This window comes from Haemaphysalis longicornis, unplaced genomic scaffold (genome assembly GCF_048455015.1).
Source record: "Haemaphysalis longicornis isolate Haplotype H1 unplaced genomic scaffold, Haemaphysalis longicornis Haplotype H1 scaffold_9, whole genome shotgun sequence".
In the NCBI taxonomy this organism is placed as follows: Eukaryota; Metazoa; Arthropoda; class Arachnida; order Ixodida; family Ixodidae; genus Haemaphysalis; species Haemaphysalis longicornis.
In genome coordinates this window covers 54,658,587-54,684,938 of record NW_027526460.1, presented here as the reverse complement: position 1 = coordinate 54,684,938, position 26,352 = coordinate 54,658,587, and the positions used below count along the sequence as shown (strand labels likewise).

The following is a 26,352-nucleotide window of genomic DNA, read 5'->3' as shown; positions in this document are numbered from 1 at the left end:
GGGGATGGGGATGGGAGGGGATCGGGATGGTGCGGGCAGAACCATACAAGATGGGCTGTTGTGGCGGGGAGGTTGCAGGAATGGCAGAAGTAGGAGAATGTGGTAGGGGAGATGTGCGACAGTACGGTACAGTTGAAGTATGTGCCTGTCTGTAGCCGGCGCCACGTCCGGGCCTCTGCTGTAGTGAGCGACGGGTGGGGAGGGGGGAAGTGGAAACGAGTGTGGCGGTAGTGGGCAAGCAGGTCGGTGTATCTGAGCGGCAGAGGGTGGAGGGATGGGGCGGATGCCAAGTCGTCGGTCTTTGGACGGGAATCCCGGAAAATGAGCTCACGGGCAGCGGCATGTGCCGCCTCATTCCCTGGTAGGAAGGCATGCCCAGGTGTCCACACTATCTGGATGGTTGGGGGAGTCTTGAGGGATTGAAGTATCTTGAGAGCCTGGTAGGGAATGCGGCCAAGAAGGTAGTAGCGGCAGGCCTGCTGAGAGTCTGTTAAGATGGTGAGGTGGCCCGTACTTGTAGTGGTGGTGGCTGCCAGGGCTATGGCGGTTGCTTCTGCTGTTGCGGTTGTGGTGTTAGGTAAGGTGGCCGAGGTGAGTATAGCACCTGTAGAATCCGTGACTGCCAGGGTGGCACGAGATGTGAAATTGCAGTGCGCGATGTCGGTGTATCTGCTGTCTGGTTGGCCAGAATAACGTCTGTTGAGGTAATTGACCCGAGCTTCACGGCGGCCCTTGTTGTACTCTGGGTGCATGTGGCGCGGTATGGGGGTTACTCTGATGAAGCTACGTATAGGTTGCGGGAGATGCTGGAGTGTCTCTGCTGGTGGAGGGGTTGGTCGATCCAGAGATCGGAGGACCGTTCTGCCGGTAGGTGTCAGCGCCAGGCGGGAGAGTTGGTTTACCTGCTGCGCTTCCAGGAGTTCAGCGAGAGTGTTATGCACTCCTAACTGCAGTAGCTTCTGGGTGGGTGTGAAGGCAGGGAGACCGAGGCCGATTTTGTACGCCCGACGGATGAGTGCATCAATCTTGGAGTGTTCTTGAGGCTTTAGCTGTACATATGGGGTGCCGTACGTGATGCGGCTGATGAGAATGGCTTGTATGAGGCGGCAGGTGTCTTGCTCACGAAGACCGTGCTGGTGGGTGCAAATTCGCTTGATGAGATGAATAAGTTGTGTTACTGTACGATGTAGTTGGGGTAAGAGGGCAGCACCAGAGTCGTCAGCCTGAAAGGGTACGCCCAGTATTCGGAGTGTCGAAACTTGAGGTACAGGGGTGCCTTGAATGAAAACTGTCGGATCCGGAGTAGGCTGTGGGGGGCGTCCTCTAGTGCGGGCTCGAAGGATAAGAAGTGCAGACTTTTGAGGTGCGCACGTAAGCCCACGAGTGGCGAGGTACGTCTTTGTCGTATCAATTGCCTGTTGTAAACTGTCTTGCTGGTGCCCGGCAGAACCCTTGTTTGTCCATAAAGTGAGGTCATCTGCATAGAATGCATGATGTAGGTCCGGAATTTCGGCGAGGAGCTTAGGGAGGCCCAACAGGGCGACATTGAACAATAGAGGCGAAATGACAGAGCCCTGGGGTGTCCCCTTTGCCGGTGTTGGAAAAGTAGGTGTCTGATGAGTACCGAGACGGATGGAGGCCGTTCTGTTGGTCAGAAATGCCTTGACGTAGTTGTACGTGGCCGGGCCGCAGTGGGTTTCTTGAAGGCCTTGCAAAATAGCCTCGTGTGTCACGTTATCAAAAGCTCCCTGAACGTCTAGGGCCAGGACACAGCTGGGGTTGGTTTTACTAAGTTGGTCGATAATGTGCTCCTTGATTTGAATTAGGACGTCTTGAGTGGAAAGGTGATTACGGAAACCGAACATAGTGTGGGGGAAGAGGTCACGGTTTTCCAGGTAGGTGGTCAAGCGGTTGTGTACTAGATGCTCAAAGAGCTTGCCTAGGCATGAGGTCAGTGATATTGGGCGGAGGTTGGTCGTTGTTAGAGGCTTGTGAGGCTTGGGGATCAGGGTAATGTCAGAGTGGCGCCACTGAGGAGGTACAGTACCATGCTTCCAATGATAGTTGAAGAGAGTCAGTAAGTCCTCTTGGGCCTCGTCATCCAGGTTGCGGATTAATTTATTGGTTATCTTGTCTTTTCCTGGGGTCGTGTTGCGTGTGAGTCTGCCGAGTGCTTGTTGCAGTTCAGACGAAGTGAACGGAGCGTCCAGTGAGTCATTTGGGGGTCCAGTGTAGGCCTGTTCAGGTGGGGGTGGGTAAGTTGTTGGGTGCCCGAAGAGGTGGGTGCGAATTGAATCGAGCAGCTCTTGGGGGGGAAGGTGGTGATTATGAATGAGACGTTGGATTTGTTGCTGTCCTAGTCTGCGAGGGGCTTTGTCGCTTAGGAGTTTCCTGAGAATATGCCAGGTTCTTTTGGTAGTGAGCGTGCCCTGAAGCTGATCGCAAAAGCTACGCCAATTTTGATTTTGGAGGATCTTGGCATAAGTTGCTGCGTGTTGAGTAATTTCGACTATTTTTTTTTTGAGGGACCGATTGTGCTTCCTTTTCTTCCAACGATTAACTAGACCGTGGCGGGCTCCCCAAAGATGCTGTAGGTGGGCGTCTGCTACTGGGTTTTTGTCGGTTAAAAGGACAGTGCTGGTGTGCTTTCGGACCAGACTTTCAAGGGCTTCTGTCCCGGCTTCAAGGTTTTCTTCGATTGGAGGAAGAGATGTAGGGTCTTTACGTAAGGCTGCCCAGTTTGTTATGTGGGCTTTTCCGGTTTTGCGAGCCGTTTGGAGGCTGGGCAGCTTGATTTCTATTATATAGTGATCGCTGCCAAGGGTATTCGTACGGAGGGACCAGCTTAAATGGGGAACGTTCCGGGCGAAGGTGAGATCAGGTGTTGTGTCTCTAGAGACACTATTTCCAAGGCGGGTGGGGGAGGTGAGGTCATTGTATAGGGTTAGGGAATGATTTTGTGCTGCATGGAGGAGGGCTGTTCCTTTTTTAGAGGCTTGGTGATATCCCCATGAGTGATGGGGGGCGTTGAAGTCCCCTAGTACAATGAGAGGGCTTTGCTGCGACTTTCGGCTTGCTTCATGAATAAGCAGGTCAACGGTCTTCAGGGATGAGAGCGGCGGACTGTACACGTTCAGGATGTAGACACTTGGGAGATTCTGGCGGGGAGGGAGAATTTCAATAAAGGTGTGGGCGATTTCTGGTGCAATGAGGTGTTCTTGTGCAGTAATATGCTGCGCTACTAGAACAGCTGTTCGGTGGCCTGGGTCTTGTGTATACGAGCAATAGCCGCGAAGCTCGGGTTTTGGGGTATCCACTTCTTGTAGCGCAATAACGTCGGGCGGCTCGGGTGCGATGTAAAGGTTTAGTTGCGCTTTGTTACTGTTGAGGGACCTGCAGTTCCACTGGTAGATGTGCAACTGAGAAGGGTCAGACATTATCTTCCGGGAGGGCTGTGTCCATTGCTACTGAGTAATCGTCGCGTGCGGGGGCCAGTTTGACTTTCTTGGTTTGTGGAGTAGTGGTACAGGGTGTTGTGGAGAGGGCTTTTTCTAGAGCGTTGAGGCGGCAGGTCAGGGCGTCAGTGAGTCGCTGAATTGTTGCCGTTGAATTCGTGATTTGTTTATTGAGTTCGGTTAGGGCGACGTCGAAACGCTGATCGACAGTGGGAAGCACTTGTGTCTGAAATTGCTCGTTTACCAGTGATTTGGTTATCTCAATTGGGATGGATAGAGGAGCGGGGTTATCTGGTGTCTGGGGGGAAGCTGGAGCTGGAGAGGAGGGGGCTGGGGTGCTGGCGGCTTCGAGTGCTTCTAAGCGAACCACGATTTCTGTTTGCTGGCGTTGAATGTTTTCGAGGAGTTTGGTTAGAGAAGGAAGGAACGTGGGCTCGGAGAAGGGTGGTTGGTTGGTTGATTGGGGAGGGATGGGGGGAGGTTTGGGTGCCGATGGGAGGGGTGGGAAGTCCTGAGCGGTGGGAGGTTGCGACACAATAGTGGACCAGCCTACCTGGAGTGGACTGCTGGGTTGGTGGTGCTCGGACGGCTGGTGGAAGAACGGGGTGTGAAGGCGTTGCTTGGGGGATGGGCGGTTGGGGACGAGGCGTTTCGGGCAGTCCTTGCCGGCCGTTAGATGTGGTTGTTGGCACAGTTTACACATCGGTGCGCACTTATGTTGATCTGTAGGATTGGCGAGGCCACAGGATGAACACTTCACGGAGTCCGGATGCGGGCAGATGTCCCTGCGGTGGCCGATGTCCCCGCAGAGGCGGCACACTTGAACAGTCCGTCGGAAAGGTCGGCAGCGGTGGAGAATGCAGCCTACGCGCACGTAGAACGGGACCTTGCTTCCGTTGAATGTTAGCAGTGCGGAGGTAGTGCGGCCCATCATGCGCGCGTGGAGCAGTAGCGGTTTGTTCGCTGCTAAGAGTTCTTGGAGAGCTTATGGGGTTGTTCCTTCCTCTAGTCTATGTATGACACCGCGACAGGTATCGGGCGGCGGCTTCATGTACGGCTCGGGCGCGTGTTGCGTATTGTCGAATTGAATGCAAGCGATACGGCTCAGGGTGAGCGCAAAATGTGCGTTGGAGGTGCTAGCCACAAGAAGGTTGTTTTGGGGCTGTGCTTGCACGATCACCTCGTCGAGAAAACATCGGCCCAAGCAAAAGATTTTTTCTGGGCCACAGTCGGCGCTCCTCTTTATATCTTGCTTCGTGCTTCCCACGCTCGGGATTATCTTTCTCGAGCGACGTACGACTCAACCTCGCATCGGGTATGTGCAGCGTGCGTGGTTAAAAGCGTTTTCGGCTTGCGCGCTAGAGTTAAGTGACTTGTTGTTCGACCCCGCAAACCGCGCGTGAGGTGAGTGGCGAATTTACGACGAGCAGGAGGAGCAACCGATTCCCTGTCTATCGCGGTTCAGACATGCAACGCATGTTTGGACGTCGTGTTATTCGAAACGCACCTCTCGATTGTTCTGAAGTTGAATAAAGTGTTTGCGTCAAACCCGGGCATTCGGTTCAGGGCGTTTTCCGCGACTGCACGAAAGAAGTGCCACGGGTCTTCAACGCTTTCTTTATGGAACGTACTCAGGTAAGAGAATATCCATGTCGTGTTGTGGCCGTGCTGCATTCAATACTAACAGAAAAGGGTTTGTTTAAACTTGTTGGGATAGTCATAAAATGTCCAAGCACTCCCGCACTCCGCTCGCAGGTCAGCAGGCGATTCATTTCGCAAAACAGTCGAAAGAAGGCACCGTAAGCATTAGCGTGTCACTACGCAAAACAGATCAGACGCTCTACCAAAACTCCTCTCGTGGTGTTTATGTAGCGAGACGCAAAAATTTAGCGTTTACCGTACGCAAAGGCAACAAACGCTGTACTAAAACTCCGTATTAATGGGGGATTCTTCGGCGTATGCCGCAATCATGCTAGGTAGAGCATAAAAAAATTCCCGTGCCTTCCCGCGAGGGGAACACGAGTAAATGCAGAGCATTGGGACCTCAGTACTGGTTGAAGGCAGTGTTGCTTCCATCGCTTCTTCCGTGATGCTGAAGTAGCAGACACGAGTATACGTGGGAGCGAGCGTCAACCAAGGAAGGAAGGAGCAACGCAGTGACTGAAGCCCGAGCGACCGCTAGCCGCTTTATATTTGCAGCGCGCGCAGTAGAGGGAGAGCAGTACGGGGGGGAGAGCGCGCATGCCCAAGCAGCGCGCGCCCTTCCACGCCCCACCGCGCTGCTATCACGCACCTGTTACGCCGAGACCGCGACGGAGCGAACGGGCTGACTACGACGCATGCGCGCGCCAGCTGCTGTTGAGAGAGAGGAGGGAAGGAGGAGAGGCGCACCTGCTGCGGACGCGGAGCTGTTGACGCTGTCCGACACAGGAAGAGGCGAGGCTAAGAAATGCTCTGCATTTAAAAGCCGTTCTTTTGGTGTTTAATGACATACATGGATTTGTCCGGGATGGTTTCCATCGAGCGCCTTCGGTTGCAAGCGGAAACTTTGCCGCCTACCAGTTATAATTACACTTGTGCAACATTGGTTGTCGCGCAGTCGAGTGGGTAAAATTACCGAGTTAGGCGAAAGCAAGTTTCGGTCGACCAGACCTTGCACGCGAGCACTCCTCCGCGACATTTACACTGCTCTCTGTAGCCTAGGCAACAAAAAAAAGGAAAACAAAAAAGAAAACGTATGTTTTTATTAGCACTCAGAATGAACTGAAATGTCCACCTGCTTCACTGCAGTGTGGTCTGATATGGCTGGAATGTTCCCTGGACACACGAAATAAAAACTGAGGTAGCCGGGAGTAACCGTCGGTGTTTTTATACGATAGCCCTTCTTGTGCTGCTCAAAAGCGAAAATTTTTGTCTGTCTGTTCCTCGGTTCAGCCAACCGCTCAAAGTTTAAAGAATTTCTGAGTGAGACTTTTATGTAGGAAAAACGTTTTGAAACAATAGACTATTATATCTAGACATATATTCCATACTTGTCAACATTGCTTAGAAGAAAAAATTATTAGGCCTATTTCCGATGGAACGTCAATATATAATCCGTTGTATGAAACAAGGCGCAAACCCAGGGCAAAAGAGAAGAAGACAACAGTACGAGCCCTGAGACAGGTGTATGGTCTGGTAGGGTCTGGGAGAGACACTGGTAGCGTCTCTTGTCAACACATAGCTAGTGTTTTCAGTGTCCTTTTAATTAAAAGTTGGAAATAAAAGTAGATGAGATTTTGCTCGAATAAGCATGGCGTTCGTGGCTAGAGCGCTAAGTCTCAACTTTCCCAACACATGGCACGGAATCAGTGCGAACGCGGCACTCCGCAAACGTCCAATCAGTAGAGCGAGACAGGAGGGGAACGACGTGAGAAGTCGGCGGGTGAAACAGGACAGGAGGGGCGGCAAAGCCTATAGTATTTCCACAACATTTGCAGCTACATGAGAAGATCCGCTGCGACTTTTAAAAAAAATGTTGGAGTAATGGAGCCCTTTTACTCTTATGAGGAGCGGATAAAAAGCGGAGGAAAATTGGTTGCCGCAAACGAGTTTTACACAGCCAAAGTCTCTCCGGTGGTTTATAAACAGATATTAACGTGTGACGTATGAACATGACGTTAATATTCAAAGAAAAAGCTCGGAGTTGGTGGAGGTGTGTTCGTTGATTCACAATCTGCCGACCCGAGCTCGAGAACCAGACTCAAGCTTATTAATTTTCTTTCATCTTGTTCTGTTTGCTATGCCGAATATTTTTTTAGACCACCTTTTCGTCACACCGGCTCCAAACGTCGCGTTTTAGCGTAATGGAATAATAATGCTTTCGTGGTAATCAGTGCCGTAAAGTGACGCAAGCTTGAGAGCGTAGTTTACCGGTTTCTGTTGCTTGACCAAAGAGCAATATTGGACAAAGATCTCGGCGAGAATATGTGGGGACCGTAGCGCGGGTTTAGTTGCAATGTCGAAAACATTTTTCAGGGCCTTATTTAACGTTGAAGTGGTTTCTCCACCACTATACGACGAGTGTTGCTTGCACTGGATCACCGTCGCTCACAAAGAGTCTCTTTCTTAGTCATGACACACTGGTAGGGCGGGTCTCTTGACGCATATATTCAGATCAGATCAGTCCAGCAGTACTAGAAAAGGTTTTTCAGAGCATATCAGTAGTTTACAGAAGGAACAAGCATATTGACGCAATACTGGTTTCTTAGAACTCCCGCTATTCCCCGGACCGACTCTTAAACAAGCTGTCATGCGGAATCCATGGCGCAGAGATGGATGTATTCCATGCGACGCTAACAGTGCGAGTTTCAGCCCCAGATATTCTAAAAATAGGTACAGCGCGAATAGAAACAAAGACACGGAAAGACGACGGGACGAGCGTTGACTTCCAACTGAATTTAGATAAACCTTCCACCTTTTATACGCACTTTTTGTGTTAACACCAGCAAAATACAAAAAACAGAAAATATACTTATAATCTCTGGTATCACATCACCATATCGACACGCGTTCATGCACTTGGCACAATCTATACAGACACCAAATTAAGTCATGCCGGAAGTACAGCATGTGTTCGAAAGGAAATCCATCTCTTTTTTGGAGAACGCGATTGACGCCCGGCTTACACATTTACTGCAATGCCTTTAAATTTCGCACGCTTCAATTATTTCTCGCGTAATTTGGTTTCCGCTTCTTCCTATTGATTGATTGTAGGGTTTAACGTGCCGTCGCAATGCAGGCGATGAGGCGCGCCGTAGTGGACGGCTCCGGATTAATTTTGACCACCTGGGGATCTTTAATGTGCGCCGAATTCCCGAACACACGGGCGTTTTTGCTTGTCGCCTCCATCAGAAAAGTGGCCGCCACGGCCGGGAATCGAACCCGCGTCCTTGTGCTCAGCAGCACAACGCCTTAGCCACGGAGCCACCCCGGCGGGTCCCGCTTCTTACTATCACCTCGCACATGTCAAACTGAACTTTGCACCCCCAAGATTTGCAATGCAAGGCCAAGAACCCATCGTTTCCATTTCTGACGTTGTTGTCGTGCTCCCTCAATCGGTCCTCAAGGTATCTGCCAATTTGACCGAAGTAAACTGACTCACATTTCCTCAGGGGAATGCGATAAAACCCACACTCCACACATGGGACCAACTGCACAGGATGCTTTACGTGGCACCCAACAACATTCTTCGCACCTGTCCTTTACAATAAAGTACCAACTCGCCCAACAGTACCATTTGTTAAGCCAGATATTCTAACTACTTTTTTGAAGTCCAGTGCTTGTTTCAGTGCTCACGGGTTTAAGTGATTTCCGCCAATGGGTTACCCCCGCAGCCGATCAATGAAGAGGCCACCGGAACAAATTTCGCAGCTTTCATTCCGCATACTTTCCCTTGTGGCGTGGAATCGCGTACGTCACTGCCACGTACCGTTATTAATCGCGACCAGCTTAGTGCGCTGTACTGCCAATCAAAGGGACCCCCGATAGATCGAACTCCAGCTAATTCAAACATATTTTCTATCCCCTCGGAGTTCGAATTAACTACAGGTTCGGTTGTAGTGGTAAACGTTTATCGGAGCAAAAGGAAAAGGGAAGAGAGAGGTGGTGATGAAGCGCTCCATGTCCACTATGCCTTTTGACTGGGCCGATTCGGCTAACATCAACGTGCAGTGCAGAAACGTGAACGTAAAAATTACGGCAGAACATATAAGAGCGCTGAGGCATGTTGCGGCACCACAGTTAGTACCTGGCAGAATCCAGTTGTAAGGCTTGACTTGTAATAATAGAGGATTAGACAGACAAATGAGGTTCATACATTTTTTAATTTTTTTATTTGTGAATACCCTCATGTGAATACATTGAAGAGGGCAGTGGGGTAGGAAATACAACATCAACAAAAACTGGCAGCGTAACCACAAAATATACAACAATGCACATTGTACAACGGCTCAAATTTCACGTACATACCACAATAACATCAAATGTGTTCATCGCGAATACCAGCACGACATACTTGAAGAAACAAAAATCTCATTGAACGCAGTTACAACACTTCTTAAACACAATTTGTCGTCGGCAACTTCGAGATGATGGAGTGTGGTAGATGAGCATACCGCAAGAAGGGGTTATTAAGTGATAGCGTTAAAGAGCTCGTAGAGTAGTAAGGCCTTCAGAGACCGAATGCGGAAATCATCAATGGTCCATAGGGTCTTGACTGGAGGGCCGGATTTCTAGGCTCTAAAAAAGCGCGTTCTAGGCGCCAAAATCAGGCAGCCAGAACAACGTTTTATGTCTCCCACGTCGTAAATATAGGTCCCATAAATTTTTAAATAAATGCAAATTATTTCAAACGAAGATGGGCGCGACCTGTATGTACGACAGGAGAATCAAAGGCGGCAACAGTTCAATTCTCTATGGGACGATTGTCGTTCAATTTTCCCATAAGACTGGCGGAATAATTGCAATTGCAATCCCATGGCGTAATTCAACGAGTGCACTACTGACATACATGTTCAATGGCTACTTTCGCTTGCACGAGCGTCGCATGTAGTGAAACATGCGTGAAAAGGAGTACTTGAAAGCTGGTAATACTGAGTCAGAAAAGCGCTACTTTATGTTTGATTGTGGCAATTAAATTGCGACACAACAAAAACAGACACAAATGAGAAACGCAAACGAGCCGGTTCTTTATTAAGAAGGTAACCTGTTCTTACATGAGGACTGTTAGGTACAATTCCGGCAATTTTGTTTATACAATAATATCATACTAATTGTACAGGAAAAACGTCCCTACCCTACCAGTTCCACAAATTTGACGAGCATTTTTTCAAATATTGTTTAGCAGTCGAACATATTTTTTATGAAAAAGCGGCTTTTAGAGCCCGTCGGTGGTGTCAATTTTAAGGTGTAAAGAAGTGCAGCTGTATTTGATGATTCGCGGTTGCCTGTGACCTTGTAACGAAGGCGTGTTGGATGGTCAACCGTTGCATTGAAAATAGAGTTGGATTTGAGTACGCTTCGAGAAACAAGGATGAGAGTGCGCATGTTTGCAGAAATTTGTACGTAGAGCACGCGAACTTAGTTCAAGAATCCTTGTGAAAATTGCGGAAACAATAAAAAACTACTACCATCCCAGAATTTCGGATTAAAAAATGTTCCTCTTGTCAGTGAGAATGACCGTCTAATTTCACAGCGGCTAGAAGTTGTTTTCCGGGAGTTTGCTTGACTAGGTTGAAACCCACTGAGTTCAGAGCCAGTCAATTTGTCCCTGTAACATGAAAAACGATCTCAAACTGCACTCTAAAGCGAAACTTGGGCCGAAACAGTGCTCATATAGGCGCCAATTTAAATAATAGGCATTTAATAAATAATAGGCATTTATAAGCAGTGAAACAAAAACGCCAAAATAAGCATTTATAGCCACATTATGAACACAAAAGAAGCTCTGCTTAACATCTAATTCATGTTCATATATCAAAATGGGGTGACTGGATTGCAAGGAATAAGATAGGCATTTGCCTAAAATCCGGTCTCTAACTTTTTATTTATTATACCCTCAGGGCCAAAAGGCATTACAGAGGGAAGTTGGTAATACACAAATACAGTGATTGAATTGAGAGGAAATATGAAGCTCAAAAATTTCCTAATAATACAATGTTACCTTTACGAAAATGCCATATATGGCCCATATATAAATTACATGTGGCCATATATAGCTATATATGTGTTAATATATGGCTATCACTTGCCATATATGGCGAAAATAGGGCCATATATGGCGAGGTCAGCCCATATATTGCGTCAAATATGGCCATATATGGCCCCACATAGAACCATATATGGCGGGTCCAACCCATATATGGCTCCAATTACAGCCATATATGGCCCAGCCAACCTATATATGGCCAAAAATTACAGCCGTATATGGCCCGGCCAACCCATATATGGTGCTTTGTCGCACCATATATGGCGCCAGATGCTTCTTTATATGGCATGAAAAACACCTATATGACACCCTCAGATTGATGTATCACACGAAATGCAGCCAGATATGCATCCAGTTACTGATATATACAATTATTTCATGCAGTTCTAAGGCAATGGACTAGGTAACAAAGCAAATTGTTACATAGCCATGGCTAGGTAACAAAGCGAATAAGTACAGTAAGCAGTAATTAGAGGCAGGTAAGTTAGAAAACATTCTTAATATACAATGTTAGCTAATTACAAATCAAATAAGTGCAGTCAGTAGTAATTAGGGGCAGGTAAGTTACAAAACATTCTTAATATACCATGTTAGTGAAGGAGTTTTTTAACAATACTGTATTTTGTATAGAGGCAATAGAGTTGGGAAGGTGGTTCCAGTCTGAGGCAATCAGAGAAAAAAATGACTGTGAGAAGGCGTTAGTCCGTGCATGGGGTATCTAATGATTGATTGTTAGGTTTGACGAGCCGACGCAACGCAGGCGATGAGGCGCGCCGTAGCGGAGGGCTCCGGATTAAATTTGGCCACCCGGGGATTTATAACGTCTGCCGAAATCTCGTACACATGGGCGTTTTTGCTTTCCCCTCCATCAGAAAAGCGGCCACCGAGGCCGGGAATCGAACCCGCGACCTCGTGCTCAGCAGCGCAACGCCTTAGCCACTGCGCCACCACGGCGGGCGTGCATGGGGGTATCCTTATCCTGACTTTATTTGAATAGTCTAAACGAGAAGAAATGTAATGAGACACTAGGATGAATTCACTGCGTAGTTCGGGGTGATAGAATATTTTATGGAAAAGACACAGACGAAGAACTTTGGGATGAGACACTTTCGGTGCGGATATAATCGGATAGTATGTAACGGGCCGCGTTATTTTGAACGAATTCTATTCGTTGGGTGAGGTTGACTTGGCTTGAATCCCATGAAGAGTGATGCCGCATATTCAAGCTTTGGATCAGCGTCTTATACAGTAGTAGTGTTAGTGAAGGAGGTGCGTTTGGAAAATTACGTCGAAGGTATCCTAATGCCCAGTTAGCATCATTGACGACATAATCCGCGTGAATGTTCCATATAAGGTCAGCTTAAAAAAGCACACGTAGGTATTTATTACTTGACACATTTTGTAGAAAGGAGTAATTAATCGATACGAAGGTAGTTATTGACTCTTTCGGGACACATGCATGTACTTGCACTTATCGAGGCGCCAACTATCGGCGCTCATTAGCATCATGTACGCACTACTTCTCGTCCCCTCTCCAAGACGGCAGCACCATCTGAATGGAAACTTAGAGGAAAGGACATAAGGTACGTTCGTACAAATATGGGGGCACGACTTCATGGCTCAGTTCGCAGAGCGTTTCACACCTCCCGTTGCGGCCAGGGTGATCGTGGGCTCGAAACCTACGCCGCTGCGCCAATGGAACGTCTTCGGGTGATGTCATTAAAGTGACGGATATGACGTCGGTGAGGCTTGTGAAACCCGGCATAAAACACTTTCGGGTTAAAAGAAGGAACAGGAAGAAAAAAAAACGCGTGTTTTGCTTATCACTCGGATTGAACTGAACTCTTCATCTGCTTTCCACCAGTGCGGTCTGATATGGCTCTAACACTGAATGGTTTCATCGGAGGAGTCTTTGCCGCAAGTTTTTGGAATGCATCCTGGACACGCGCAATAAAAACTGAGGTAGCCGCCAGTAACCATCGGTGTTTTTATACGATAGCCTTTTTTTTGCTGCTGAAAAGCGATAATTTTCGTCTGTCTGTCCCTCGATCCAGCCGACCTGTCAAAGTTGAAAGAATTTCTGAGTGAGACATTTATATAGGCAAAACGTTTTGAATCAATAGAATATTATATCCAGACATATATTTCATATTTGCCAACATTGTCCGAAAAAAAAATATTACCCTTATTTCAGGAAGAACGCCAATACATAACTTGTTCTCAGTGTTTTTTCAATTAAAAGTGGATGTGTGCTCGACATACGCCACAGCAAGTAAAAACTGCGCGTTCAAAACAATCTTTAAACCAGAAAAGGCCAACAAGGCTGGCGCTCGAGCCTGGCGTTTGTGGCTCGAGCCCTAAGTCTCAACAGTCCCAACACAGTGCACGGCAACAGTGCGAACGCGGCAAAATTGAACTCCGAAAACCTCCAATCGGCAGACCGAGACAGCAGGGGAACAGCGTGAGAGGTCGGCGGAAGAAAGTTCATAGGAAGTAAGGGGGTCGGGGCATCAAAGACTATCGTCTTTCCACGACATTAGCAGCGGGGCGAGCAGATGAGCTGTCACTTCCAAAAAAAAAATTCTTTGGGCAATGGAGCCCTTTTACACTCACGAAGAACAGATACAAAGCGGTGGAAAATTGGTTGCCGCAAACGCGTTTTACACAGCCAAAGTTTCTCCGGTGGTTTATAAACCGATAATGTCGTGTGTCGTATGAAAATGACGTTAATATTTCAAGAAAAAGCTCAGAGCGGGTGGAGGGGTCTGCGTTAGACTCACATTCCCCAGAACCCGGGCTCGGAAACCGGACCCAGGCTTACAAATTTTGTTTCCTTTTCTTCTGTTTGCTCTGTCGGACATTTTTCTAGGTCACACCGACTCCGGACGCGCGTTTTATCATAAGGGGGGTATGTATGCTTTCGTAGTAACCAGTGCCGAAAGGTGATGCAAGCTCGAGAGCGTAATTACCAACTTTCTGGCGTTCGCGAAAGAGCCATATTGGACAAAGATCTCTGCGAGAATGTGTGGTGACCGTAGCCCGGGTTTAGTTGCAATGTAGAAAGCATTTTGGAGGGCCTTATTTAACGCTCAATTGATTACTCCACCACCATCCGACGAGTCATCCTTACACTTGGCCACCCTGGATGACAAATAGTCTCTTGCTTAGTCCTGACACACTGATAAGTTTTCTTGCAGCCTATATACACAACAACACTACTGGAAGAAGTTTTCCGGAACATATGAGTAGCTTCCAGAAGAAGAAGGAATATTGTTTTAATACTCCCGCTATTCTCTCTACTACCTGCTTAAAGGAGCTGCCCTACAGAATCCATGGCCCAGAAGTGGATTTGCTCCATCCGACGCCAACGGCGCGAGTTTCAGCCCCAGATGTTCTATTTTTTTTTAGATTTGGAGCGTCTTATGCTCGGGGGTATGTCCCGCGGCGTCGGCGGTGGTCCGGCGTCCGCACACCACCATTTCTTGGCCAATCCCCCACGTGCGTACGTGCCATAGAAGAGGAACAACAACAACAACAACAACAACAACTCCGGTTGTGCTTGCGCTTGACTCCGTCATTCTTCAGATGAAGTAGGATGGAAGCAACAGCCCCGTCAGTGAGTGTGCTGACGCAATTAAATGAGAGCATCAGCGCAAACACTAACAGCAATTACACCCAACTACAATCCACGGAACGTGTGTCGATCTCGTCTTTACCAACCGCAACGGCGACGACTGCATGCAACCGCTGCTACGAGATCTACTGACTGTGCACTTCAGCGACCATAAGGCCGTCATACTCACAGTACGAAGACGTGCGAACCTAAATAAAGACCTTTAGATACCACTTCAATCTCGTCTCACTCGCGTATATACGCATACAATAAGGAAAATTACACCCATCTCCCCAAAGGGAACCATGAGTAGGATATATGAGCATTACGGGGTTCACTACATTTCCACCACATTTGGCTAACAAACATAACGGAAACGAAAACGGAACCCCCATTACGCTCCGCATCCTACTCATGGTTCCCTTCGGGGAGATGAGTGTAATTTTTAATTCCCGTGCTTGTTAAAGTGCTAAATTTTATCTTAGGTCCGTTAGACCTGTTATTTTCATGAAAAAGTTTATGGGCACCTACGTCTGCTTACGTGATTCAAAGGCGAGAGCCTACAGTGCTATTCTGACGGGTACATTTTATGTACGGGACCCCCGCCAACACAGCAACCATATTTTTTTCGACCAAATGAGCCATTTTTGTATACAACTTTAGGCACTGCGGGGCCGTTGTTCGGCAAAGTGATAATTAAATGATACGCAGTCACGATGTGGTTATAAAACGTTTGCTTTATTGGATACAGGAGTATGATTTCATCCTCTTTGGGTAGACCTCACGGACACAAGAAATGCGAGAAAACCACCTGACAGACACCAAGCTTACATCTCAACTTTCAAAGTCGCCTTCACCGGAAACGTATGTGCATCGCTGTGAGGATTTTTAATTAAGGGCAGTGTAGGCAGCCTTCTTTCACTATATCAAGCTCCTAGGTCTTTTTTTACTTATCTAGCAAGGCTTGTTTTTACTTATCTAGCAAGGCTTGTTCTGGTTCCGCTAGAAACCAGAAGAAGCCTTGTTAGATCAGAACTCGTTAGATCAGCAGGGGCTTCCCGCAGACCGTGGCGAAATCTAGATTGGTAGGCTAGTAATGCTTTCGTCGTAAGACGACATCCGTCAGTTTAAGAGTTACGAATTTAACTATCTCTGGATAAGTTAAATAGAAACATGAAACATGAAAATAAGAGCGGACTGCTGGGCTTCAAATATGCAACGGCGAACCCCTGTAATGTAATTTTCAAACAACTTTTTTTCAAAACCCGAAGCTGCCATTTTATGGCTAGTTATTTCGCCATCAAGCTACTTTACCCATGCTCACAAATTACACCAACGCAAGATGAAGCACACGAAAATTAATCTGGAGCCACACAGAAAAGGGCAGGCGTCATGCCGAAAGGTCACCTTGCGTTGCCCTCTTAAAAGCAGTCCACTGCTCCACAGTGGAAAGTTGCGAAAGCTGTTATTAGGGGTTCTTTCTAAAATCTCCCTCACCTGCTTAACCGACGTCACGGTGCTCGCAGAGGTTCTGTTCAATTACATCAAGCTATTCTGCTGATGTATGCCGCTGCCGCTGTTGTCACCTTCAATAGTACTGGCCTCCCCAATCACGTTGTGTGAGGGATTTGAGCGCATAATTTTAGCATGCATAACATTTTCCAACGATGAGGGGAGTTTCAGTTTCAGAAGGTGGTTTTATCGCTTGTGTGGAAAGAAAAACGACTAGACCGATATTGTCTGACTCACTCTGGAGACTACAAACGGCAAAGCTATGCCGCCGACCTGGTCTGACCTCCTCGTAGGTGCCCGCGGAGCACGGCACTGCGTCCAAACGTTGCTTCAAATGCTGCCATCCCCAGCGTGTACGGCTAGGGCTATTGCCCCAGCATTGTCTGGTACGCCAATATAGGCAACTGAACCCTGTATACTAGAAGCATCTGTTTTACACTCTCAAGTCGCTTAAAACAGGCCAGCGAGGGTAACGTTTTAGGCGATTACTTGCTTGTTTCACTGTGCAGCATTGTCCTCGAAACAATGAGTTTCAATTCACGTGCGGGAGTTCATTCCTAAAAACTCCTTCATGGGTCAGTGGTCAGAACGGTGTAGGAACGTATAAATACATTGAGTGGGCTCTGGCAAAGCACGTCTGTTTGCTGCATCCGGCTAGCATCAGAGAAGTGTCCGTTATCATGAAGATCTCCACGGCACTTGCACTTTTCTCCATGGGTAAGTTTGATGTGCAGTTTGTCGCATTACTGAAGAAGTACTTGCTCTGATAAGGTTTTATTTTTTTACAAGCACATGAAGAGTGTTCGCAAAAATTGGATTCTTACTGGGCAATTCCCAGCTCAGGAAAATGCTTTCACATTGTCGCCATTTTTTTCAACTGTTTGTGATTCTCTACCAGAAGAAGGCAATACAGTGGCCAGGCAATACTAAAGATGTATCCGGTATAGCGCACATTTGCCGAAATGTAGAAGAAACAGCTGAATAAAAAGAGAAATAACTCATAAGCATGTAGACTGAAACCACACTCTGTGCAGCTATACGTGTTCTAACACGTGCACGTGTATACGTCTGCAGCTAAACGTGTTGTAATACATCCTTATATTGTTTCGTGCGATATATTTCGCTTACGCCACTTACAAGTTGATTAGAAGGACAAACGCGTCGATGAAGTCAATGTGTCAAATGCAAGGAAACTGAAGATTACGTGCTGGCACAGTGGGCGGGATCAAAAAGTGATCTGTGCGAAACTGATCAAGCCTATATCAAGCATAATAGTCAGGAGGATAAAATGACAGCCTTGAAAGTAGCGCACGTTGTTACTAGAAAATCAGGCTAAATTGCCTTGTCGGGATTAAGCGGCGTTATGTACCGACGTTGTCGCTGCATTAATTAAGGTAGTCATCTCGCTGGCTACAATTGGGGGAAGACTGGGAATCTAAGATAAGCTCTAGTTCGGCAACTCCAACACTTGACGCGCGCTCTTTAAACGAAACAGTAAAAAAGAAAAGAAAAGACAAGAAAAAAATTCTGGCAACTACACTCAAAATACGAAGGCCATGCAAAGGCACGCGTATTTCTCTGCGTTATTCCTCTAGAACATATAATAATGTGGGACGTTTACCCTTAAGTGTGATGTTTACATCCGCGTTTGTACAAAAACAAACTTGTAGCGATGCTTCTATCTGCCCAGGCGACTTAGTAAAGGCGTTTTAAAAACTTTATTGGCCCCCACCCACAAACCAAAGTAGAAAGAAAGAGTATGCCGCTGGAAAGAAACGCCTTGGACCAAAGATTTTGTCTTGAGCTCGCCTTGGCAGGGGCGAAAATTTGAACCGTATTCCTGGGAACAAGTGGGTCTCGTTTTAATAAAATTTTATGATTTTCGCTATGTTAAGGTTCAGTCGTGAGTAACTATTGCAACATGAGAACGTAGGTATATGATACAAAGTATCGCGCAATGCCGAAAGATCGTTCATGATGGGTAAACCAAAGCAGAGAATAACCAGTTTTTGTTTGTTTTTTTCTTCGCTAGGTATACATATATGCAACTTTGCTCAATAGTGTGGCAACCAGTCAGCAGTAGTGTGTTATTACGTTCGTTCTCGACGTGCTTTCAGTTGTACCCTTCACTTCAAATGCACTTCGTAATTCCTTCAACCCGTAACGCACGCTTCCTTTATTTTAACGCACACTGAGAAGATCACAATCACTCCCACCTGATCTGGTTCTAACAGAATGTTTTTACTGTTCTTCTGTATGTTGCAGCCTACGCTGTCAGTGCCACGAAGACGGTGATTAAAAGTGCAAAAAGTTTGAGTTCTGCCGCCAGTCTTCCCGGAGCTGGGGCACATGTTGGGGCTTTCCCTAACCCCCCTATCACGTCAATGCTGGCCGGTGGTTCGCAGACAGCAACGACTGTGGTTTCGTCTAACACAAATCCTGTCGGAACCACAGTCAATCACGGAAGCACCACTCACCAGAGCATTGGAGCGCACATATATCCGGCCCTCCCTTACGATGCTCACTACAACCACTATTTACCAGGAGGCTATACTGGACACGATAGTGGGGTGTACCCTGACTTCCACGGCGGAGCTTATCAGAGCTACCTCAGATCGGCTTACCCTGGATTGAGTACAGGTTTTTTTCCCGGCTTCTTTCGCTCAACTCGTCATGGATTCCTCAGCACAGCTTACCCTGGCCTTCTGGGAAAATCTCAGAGTGGTCTTTTTGGAGCAGCCTTATCAAGATACGTAAGCGGGGTGTATCCTGGACTCCTCGGAGGGGCCTACGGCAGTCTCTATGGCTCTCGCTTCTTCGGCAACGGTGCTCTGGAGAAGGTCAGAACGCATTTTGCAGGATACCAGACACAGGTTACCGTCACCATCGACCCACTGACGGGGCTACCAGTGCCAGTTCCCGTCCCTATTGCCAACCGCGTCGTGACCATCGAGCGCCTCGTGCCATTCCCATCTCCGTATCCAGTACCTGTCCCAAGTCCTTACCCAGTCCCGTTCCCGTTGCCGCACCCTGGAGTTTCCAACCCAGTTTCGTCAACTACCCAAATCGGATCCACCACTACAGTGAGCCAAGGTGGAGCAGTTGTTCCAGCCCTGGATGGTGCACGTAAGCCATAAGCCTCTTAATTCTGTTTAGAAAACTTCGGAGTTTTTTGGGCAGAAACATTATAGCGGCTGAATCAATGCCCCATTCACCCTATATCCGGAACCTTTTTGCGCTCCGAAACTGTTAATTCCTTACGCGACTAACTGTTTTGTAAAAGATATTCAACCAAAATGGAAGAGGTATACGTTTTGGGGTAATTCTCTAATTCGTTAACACATCAGTTTTCGCCGTTAAAAAACGCTCTTTAGGACAAATAAACTGTTCAGGCTGGTATCGTATTTCTCTTCTCTCATCATCATGCAAATAACTTGTTACTTCCCTAGACAAGGCACGTTTCCCCGCTATTACTGACTGAGCACGGTATAAAACAACAAAGGAGAATGAAAAGGCAAAGTTCCTATAGCGTGTACGGCACCGTAACTGGCAACGTAAATTACTAGTTATCCTTCATAAAATAGCAGCGTACATGGTACATGCTTCAAGGAAGTCTCATAAGTTTCAAGCCGGTACACACGTGCAAAATACTGAACCACGATTTCGTTTGATACTTTTGTATTCGATTTCTACATGCAAGCAAAATCAAATTTCCATTAGATCTGTGTGAATGCTGCGAAGGTGTAATCTTATTATTTCTGTTTTACAGCTGTCGCTGCAGGCCATCAGGAAGCTGTTTCGCAGACCCAGTCCCACGTCAATATACTCTAGAGGTCATCATGACAACTACTGTCATGCGGCAAGGCAATCTTCGCAACATAATTATATAAAATGTAAAATAAATAAAATAAAAACCCAAAACCTGTATTCCTGTCTTCCTGCATTGAGGTTGCCCATTAAAAGTCTCTAGAGCGGACGCCAATGAATATACTGAGAGAGAGATCCCTACATAAATGTAGTGCAGTCGAACATCGTTAATTCGAAGTCGCATAATTCGAACAAACGAATAATTCGAACTGGTTCATTGGAACCTGCTAAGTGATGTGTATTCAAATAGGGGAAAGCGCTCCCTTGAAAGGGCTCCTTCAAATCCAACTCCAATCACTTGGATTGGAGTTGGATGTGAGTATTGTCCTTGAAACCCGGATTTGAGTGCGCATGTTTGCAGAAATTTGTTTGTAGAGAATGCGGAACGTACTCTAAGAATCTTTGTGAAAATTGTGGAAACAATAAAAAACTAATATCATCACAGAATTTGGGGTTAAAAAAGGTGCCTCTTTTCAGGGAGAACGAGCGTCCGATTTCACTTATGCTAGTTGTTGTTTTCCCAGAGTTGGTTGGACTAGGTTGAACATCATAGAGTTCAGAACAGTTAATTTGTCCCTGCAACATAAATAACGATCTGAATCTGCACTCGAAAGCGAAACTTGAGGCGAATAGTGCTCATATAGGCGCCGATTTTGAAAATAGGCGTTTATAGGCCCTTACAGGCATTTAGGCAGAAACGCCAAAATAGGCATTTATAAGAATTTATAGACTCTATAAAACAGGAAAGAAGCCCGTCTTAACATATCATTCATGCTCCTATATCAAAATAGAGTGATGGGAGTGTAAGGAACAAAACAGGCATTTTCCTAAAATCCCGTTTATAGAAACGAGATTTAGGCAAATGCAGCTTGCGGTATGAACTATACAGTTCATACCGCAAGCTGCATGCAGCACTGTGGAGGCTACATTGTTGTCGATGGAGCGCCCACTTAGGGCGCCTAACTTGCCGTGAAGGGAGTTTGAAAGGACCCTGCAGTCTCCCCTCTCAGCAGGTGGAACCGCATGGCCCCGGCGCCTATTCTCGCTCTCCTTCACGATGAGTTAGGCGCCCTTATTGTGTGCTCGATGTACAACAACGTAGCCTCCGCAGTGCTGCATGCAGATTGTGGTATGAACTATATTTATGACGAATGCGAATGACGCGGCAAAAGCATAACAGTTACATCCATCGCGAATACCCGCGAGTGGCACGGGGATCCTGACATCTTCAATCGCCGCAGTTGGGGGAGAGCACGTAGATGCGATGCCTCCTACAGTTTCAGCAGACTCTTCGGAGTCCTGCTGTACGAGTGCGGATACCGAATCAACGTATGCTCGTGCTCGACTATCGCGGTCCACTGTTAAAACCGAAGCTTAACCTTTCTCCTCATTTGAAACCTTAACAGAAAGGAACGGTGCAGTGGTCCCAACCAGTGTTATCCCATCAGGAAGGCGCATTTCAACCTTGCACCAAAATTCACTAAGTTATGTCGTGTGGGTAGGTAAAGAAACTAAGGGTTAAGTTTAGAAGGCAGAGAGACGAGCCGGCAGTGGCGGCTGGTCCCTTAACATGCGTAGAAAAATGCACCACACGCCACTTGCCAACTCGTTTCAGAGCCTTTAAACAAATATAAACAGCGAACACAAAACTGGTGGACAGGCAAGGTACACGAAGGGACAGGAGGCCGTATGCGCCTATTCATGTTTATAATGTTTTCCTTGCCTCTTTTCTATGCTCGGCAAATTTGCTTCAAGATCACGATCCAACAAAATCGCATCAGAGACTGGCCAAGTCTTGCCAGGAAACCATGATCTAAAGTGCCATCAGGCTAAATACTTCTAGGTTTTGTAGCTAAAGTTTTTGCTTTTTTTTGCATTTTTTCGTAACCTAATGACAGAACACCACTCACTAACACTGCAAATATGTGATTACACATGCGTTGCCATCCCGTGTGACAATTTTTCGATGCAGATTTGTATTGTCCATGTTCAAAATAATATTGCCAATACTACACCATGAACAAGGTCATCCACAACAACCAACTTTAAACAAATGCGGGCCCAAGATGGACCGGTATGGGGCGCCGGTGCTAGAAGTGAATGGTTTAAGAGCATGTTGCCGAGCTCACGGTGCTAGAGCATTGGCTTTGTAGCTGTTCAAGAGTTCACCGGGACCTGTACTCTGCATTGGTGGACGTGCGTGCAACGTGCAAGACAGTGGCGTAGACTTCTTATTTTTCCGGGAGGGGAGGGGGGGGGGGGGGGCAGACCTGGAGTGCGCCTCGAAGCGGCGAAGGGAGGGGGTAGGAAGCGGTGGGGGGGGGTCCTATAAGATGACACGTCATCACCCCGCTACAAAGAGGCTACCACTAATCATCATCATCATCATCATCATCATAAGGGGCACCGGCAGCAGTGAGGGCCTTTTACATTGTGTCGGCTAACTACAAGGTGTCCCCAAATAACACGTCCCGCAAATCTATGAACCGTGAACTTCAGCGGTTTGACGCATCCAGTAGAAATGTCTTTGAATACGTGTTTTACTGGTCACATTTATTCAAAAATATTGCATGGCTGAACCATCAGCACAAAAAAACCAGTCGATTTGTTTTTCTTTTAATGGGCAGTTCGGGGGTAAAAAGAAAGGGACTCGAGAAAGGGACACGACAGGGGCGCTACGCGCTGCTATGTTCATTTCCGTTAAGAGCCCCCAAAGCGGGTCTGACTTCGACCACTCATTTTTGTATCCGTGTGTGTGTTGTACCAGATCGCCCGACACAAATTCGTTGCACCTGGCGACGTGCCGATGGCGGGGTTGATTCGCGCCTAGATCAAACCGCCCGCGTCAGACGTGCCGCTACTGGGCGGGAAAGGCACCGCCGAGTCTGCTTTCCCTTTCCCATCCTGACGGCTGGACCAAATCATGCCTGGGACGAACTAATCCCCGCAGACACGCAGCAAGTAGCGCCTGGAGACGCCGCCGCAGTGTCGCCTTCCCTTTCCCGGTCGTGGCGGCTCGGCTGACGCAATCGCTTCGCCTCCATTCGCCAGATTCATAATGCGGCCAGTGATAGCTCCGACTGGAGGCATTGGAACTGCACGCGGCTGCAACGGAACCCTGGGGGTATAAAACCAGCCCGGAAGCAGCGGTGGTGCGGCGGCATCTCATCGAAGGCTCTGAGTTGAGAAGTGCTATCGCGCTTGTCTTAGCCATGTAACGCTAGAGGTAAAATCCCAACGTCTGGCGTTGGCGTTCATCATATATAAAACGGTCCTTTCACGAGGCCTTCCACAGGGCGAGCTTAAACTCGGCACAAGTTGCTAGCGAGGAGTGGTCGCCCCGCCAGTGAACAGCAGATGAAGGTAGGAGAAGAACAACCACCGAAATTCACCATCGTCTCAGCTTCATCATTACACGGTGGCATAAACGAGAAGCAGCGCATCGGGTTGCCATTCGAAAGCAAAACGCTCCTCCAGCAGCAAGATGCCAGCGCTGTTCGACAAAATATGCGAGATGAAACAAGGCGTCACACATTATGATGTCCGATTAACAACTCACAACCTGCACGGTGGGGCTATATGCTCACTTGTAAATGGACAGCACGAGGACATAGTCCTATCAAACCTGAGCAAAAAGTTTCAAAACGAGAGCCTATTAAAACCATGTGGTTGACACAAACCATGCAGTCAATTTGACGCGAATCACGTAAACTAACTGCGGCTGTTTAAATGAGCGGTTCCGCTTACGAAACGACTCCAGAGCATGACATGCATCTATGGAAACTGCTTAAGACCGGAAAAGAGCGACTTCGGTGCGCGTAGTGCATGCATTGTGATCAGCCCCCCTCAGCTTCCTATAAAGCAATTTGAATGAAGCAAGCGGAACGAAGCAGCTGCGCGTTCTCAGGCCGCGCATTTGTAATAAAAAATAACTGCTCCAATCAACAGGTGCCGTAGAAACAGAGCAACTGTGGCCGCGCTTACCACCGGGACCTAACCCATTCGTTTTTTCCCTTTTCACCGCGACCCCTTAGCGAGCGACCGCCGAAAAACGCTAACAGCGCCAAACAATTAAGGACAGGCAAAGGAGGGAGGTGCAGTTTTCGTTGCCTGATTTTACCATCCTTGAGAGTTAAGCAGCACAGCGCCGCCGCTAAATTTCTGAAACTCGTACACGTGCGTCCAGACTTGAGTTTGTGATAGAACTTGTTTGCACTGCTGTACTCACGAGTGCATGTACTCACGAGTGCAAGCACTCAAAAATACAGTATTCATGAGTATTGTAATCATGATTACTGTGTACTCATGAGTACCATACTCACCAGTACTCATACTCATGAGTACTCATGCTCATGAGTATTGTACTCATGAGTAGTACTCTCCAGTAGTGTACTCTCCAGTAGTGCACTCATGAGTTCTGTACTCACGAGTAGTGGACTTACCCCTGTACTCAATCGTCATCATACTCACTTTTTTAATCTGGGTGTGTACTCACTCATCATCGTACTCACTCGTGAGTTTGAGTACAAATGAGTATAAATGAGTGTACTCACGAGTGAGTGCGCCGACCTACGCTCCGACAAAATGTCGCTTTGCTGGCGTGCTGCTGAAGCAAAGCTATGGTGGCTAGAAGGGCCACCTTTCTGGCCACCGTAGCCAAGCGCAACGCTACATTGTTGTCAACAATCCGCACACTGAGCACGTCTAACTGACCGTGAAGAAAAGCGACACCGCTCTGCGTTTTTCCCTGCCCATCGGGAGGACGGAACTGTCTTTCAAGATCCCAACCCCTCAATAGTTGGCAGACAGGACGGCCAACAGTCCGATGTCGACGGGCGCAGAGCCGAGCCAAGCCCTTAAAAAATCCTCAGCCGGGGCCGAAGGGGGCTCTGCCCTCCCGTAAAGCCGTCCGGGGGGGGGGGGGGGGGGGCACGAGCCCCACTGCCCCCCCGTAGTTGGCGCTTCTGGTGCAAGATAAGCTATTCGTTTGTTGAAAGTAGGGGTGCCGATTAATCGATTAACCTTAGATTAATCGATTAATGGTTTGGTCACGATTAATTTTGAAACTGGTTGATCAGTTAATTAAAGTCAAGTTAGGACTAAAAAAGCGCGCCATGTTGAAATTGTACGCAAGCGTGAGGAAGATCATTTTCGTGTTCAAATAACCCGCCTGACGTCGCAACAGGAAACGATGCAAGTATGCTTGTAGATGATACTGAATAAAGTCAAAAGCTTAATGCCAAGAAAAGCAAAAAATATCTACTATTATTACAAATTTACATGGTACAAACATCAGCGAGCGGGCATTCGCACCATTTGGCCGTTGTATGATTTATCTATGGCGTAAGTAAACAAATTCAGTAGAAAACTTTGGACTCGAGCTCCGCAGGGCAGGAGCAGTTGTAGACAAATGGGAGAGGCATCGCCCTGCAGTGGACCTGAGGAGGAGGAGGAGGAGGAGATGAACAAGAAGAAGAAGAAGAAGAAGAAGAGGAAGAAGAGGAAGAAGAAGAAGGAGAAGAAGAAAATCATGACTAATTGGTGTACCCCCAAAATTACGACGAGTGCATATGATCTTGATTCAACAAACAGTGCGAATGACGAATGCGGTGAAAAGCGCCTCGCCCGCATCAGCTCCATGATGATGACCTGCTTGCCTAATTTGAAATGTCTGTGTGGCAGAGAATCTCAGTATAAATGCATGACAGCTTAAGATTAGCGCGGAGATGATGTTGGGTACAAACGACGTAGCATGACGGATTGATTTTTCATCGAGGGCACGGGGAACGATGGATTCCCAGCCCTAGACACGTTGCTATACTAAACCAATACTCGGGCGTTAAGATACCTGAGAAAACGTGTACCTCTGTTTCTGAACACCGTCGAGGACGCAGACGTTGGGTGTATATTATTTCAGTCCCATCGCAGTCACTAGCGTCCAGCGCATCTTGCAGCACGGATTCAGATTTAGTATTTGTGATACCCTATCACGGAAAGGGGGCACTATATATCTGTTTCCTCTTTTATGCACCGGAAAACTGATACAGCAAGCATGTTTCACGCGTCACATCGATAGGATGGCCCACCGCAGCTTTTTTATAGGGGTAGTGTTATTGAGGAGAGAATAGGAAAATTTCTTCCCTCCATGCGTAATGCAG

The 26,352-nt window shown here is 47.4% G+C and overlaps 1 protein-coding gene across 1 annotated transcript; it reads left to right on the top strand.

The window, feature by feature from the left end:
• Window positions 1-16,973: 16,973 nt before the first annotated feature.
• LOC144152524 (uncharacterized) lies at window positions 16,974-20,206 on the top strand. Its single transcript, XM_077683818.1, has 3 exons — window positions 16,974-17,044; window positions 18,593-19,453; window positions 20,097-20,206. Exons 1-3 carry the CDS (start codon window positions 17,008-17,010, stop codon window positions 20,156-20,158), a joined length of 960 nt encoding a protein of 319 aa, XP_077539944.1. The 5' UTR covers window positions 16,974-17,007; the 3' UTR covers window positions 20,159-20,206.
• Window positions 20,207-26,352: the final 6,146 nt, after the last annotated feature.